The sequence below is a fragment of the Limulus polyphemus genome, unplaced genomic scaffold (genome assembly GCF_000517525.1).
Source record: "Limulus polyphemus unplaced genomic scaffold, Limulus_polyphemus-2.1.2 Scaffold5234, whole genome shotgun sequence".
Lineage (NCBI taxonomy): Eukaryota > Metazoa > Arthropoda > Merostomata > Xiphosura > Limulidae > Limulus > Limulus polyphemus.
In genome coordinates, this window is record NW_013670844.1 from 74,495 (window position 1) to 76,777 (window position 2,283).

Genomic DNA, 2,283 nt, shown 5'->3' on the forward strand with positions numbered 1-2,283 from the left:
TCTCACCCACCTTACAGAGAAGGACTTCATCCTTCAAACTTCCACCTACCTAACAGAGAAGGACTTCATCCTTCAATCTTCCACTCCACCTAACAGAGAAGGACCTCATCCTTCAATCTTCCACCCTACCTAACAGAGAAGGACTTCATCCTTCAATCTTCCACCCACCTAACAGAGAAGGACTTCATCCTTCAATCTTTCACCTACCTAACAGAGAAGGACTTCATCCTTCAAACTTCCACCCTACCTAACAGAGAAGGACTTCATCCTTCAATCTGTACTGAAGGAGTTTAATGAACAACGTGCACCACTTCTATATATGAGAAAATAACAAAATAATTATAGTCATGAAGTCTTGATTTTATTTGAAGACCAGTCCTACCTTTAATGAGAACTAAACCCTGGACCTCCTCATGCTCTTCTTTAACCTATATAAACAAAGAAATAGTTATTTGAAAATTATACATTTTTCATAACCAAGAAACTGTAAGGTAATGAGCCATGTAAAACGTTCTTTCATTCTTTATTTATAAATACAAGTTGCTGAAAGCTATAATGTTAGTGTACAGGTATAACTTCTATTTTAAAAGCCAGTAATGTAGATGAAACATATGGAAAAGATCACTCATGGGAAGAAATCAAATGTGTTGATTTTAAAACAACTCTCCGGTGATGAAAAGACTTTAAAAACAAAAAGCCAAAGTTTTTTTACTTTCTTTCATAGTAAAGTTGATTTAAATCTGTAGCAACCAGAGTAACCAGGTTGTAAGTCAATGGGCCCAAGGTTCAAGACATGATGTTGAGACAATCGACCCAAGGTTCAAGACATGATGTTGAGACGATCGACCCAAGGTTCAAGACATGATGTTGAGACGATCGACCCAAGGTTCAAGACATGATGTTGAGACGATCGACCCAAGGTTCAAGACATGATGTTCAGTCAGTGGGCCCAAGGTTCAAGACATGATGTTGAGTCAATGGGTCCAAGGTTCAAGACATGATGTTGAGTCAATGGGCCCAAGGTTGAAGACATGATGTTGAGACAATCGACCCAAGGTTCAAGACATGATGTTGAGTCAATGGGCCCAAGGTTCAAGACACGATGTTTCTTAACATGCTCCATACTTTCAGCTATGAGCATGTAATAAAAGTGACAGTCAATCCCATTAGATTCAAGAGCTGGACAAAGAGCTATTGTGGTGGTAGGTGCTGCTGTATTTCTACAAGTTCAAAACTAAAACCAGCTATACCTGAACCTTAAGGGTCTTGGACCTGGATAATCTTTTGCCCAAGCGCATACAAGGTGTCATTCAGGCTACAAAATTCCACCTTTTATCTTTACCTACTGAAAGATGATATCCAAAGGACAAGAACTAAAATACCCAAATTTAAATCACTGAAAACTTAAAAACAAGAATCGTTAAAACGGTTTCCAACTTTCAAATTGAGTTAGGCTTGGTTTATTTTGAATTTTGCAAAAAGGTGCTCGAAAGCTATATGCACTAGCCATTTCAAGTTAAGCAGCGATAGTGTAGAGGGAGGGCAGCTAGTCAACGCCACCCACTGCCAACTCTTGGGCTACTCATTTACTAATGAATAGTGGGATTGACCATCACATTATTACACCAACATGGCTAAAATGGCGAGCATGTTTGGTGACGGAGATTCGAAACTGCAGATTGCGAGTCAAACTCCCTAATCACCAGGCTTTACTGAACTTGGAGTTTAGGAAAATATACTTACAGGCCTTGGAATGCCATTCATTATTTCTGGTAGTTCCAGCTTTTCTAACTTTGATAGCAACCGTTTACGTCTAATAGCCCTACGAGTATATAAAAATCAAAGATTTTTAAAGTTAAGTTCTGTTATCAGTCAATCACAAGAAATTAAACATTCTGTAAAACATCACTAGGTATAAAAACGGATGATTACATAATGGATAGATAAAAACAATAAACACTAGTCTGTAAATAAACTCACTTGGAGTGTGAAAATATGGGAAAAATAAAAGATAAATAAGTGACTTTACAAAATGCGTAGTGCCTGCTTCTGTAATGCGTAGTGCCTGTTTTCCATTCTATCTGTATATCTACTTTTCTCTGTCTTTCACTTTATATGTTTAGATGTATATTTCTATCTACCTCTCTCAATCATTTAGCTGTCATTTTTATCTGTTTCTCTCTCTCTTATTTATCTATCAAGCTGTCCGTCTATCTGTCTTTTTCTTTATCTGTATATCTGTACTTGCAGTTCACAGGTCATCTCTAAACTGCTAAAAGAAAA

The 2,283-nt window shown here is 37.4% G+C and overlaps 1 protein-coding gene across 1 annotated transcript in view; it reads right to left on the reverse strand.

Moving 5' to 3' along the window:
- Positions 1 to 1,832, reverse strand: part of LOC111089103 (putative phosphoenolpyruvate synthase) — a 10,198-nt gene extending 8,366 nt beyond the window's left edge. Inside the window, exons 1-2 of the mRNA XM_022400911.1 lie at positions 1,744 to 1,832; positions 383 to 428 (exon numbers count right to left, since the gene is read on the reverse strand). Coding sequence (XP_022256619.1) covers positions 383 to 428; positions 1,744 to 1,764 — 67 coding nt within the window. The 5' untranslated portion in view covers positions 1,765 to 1,832. The remainder of the gene's footprint in view (positions 1 to 382; positions 429 to 1,743) is intronic.
- Between the last annotated feature and the right edge of the window lie 451 nt (positions 1,833 to 2,283).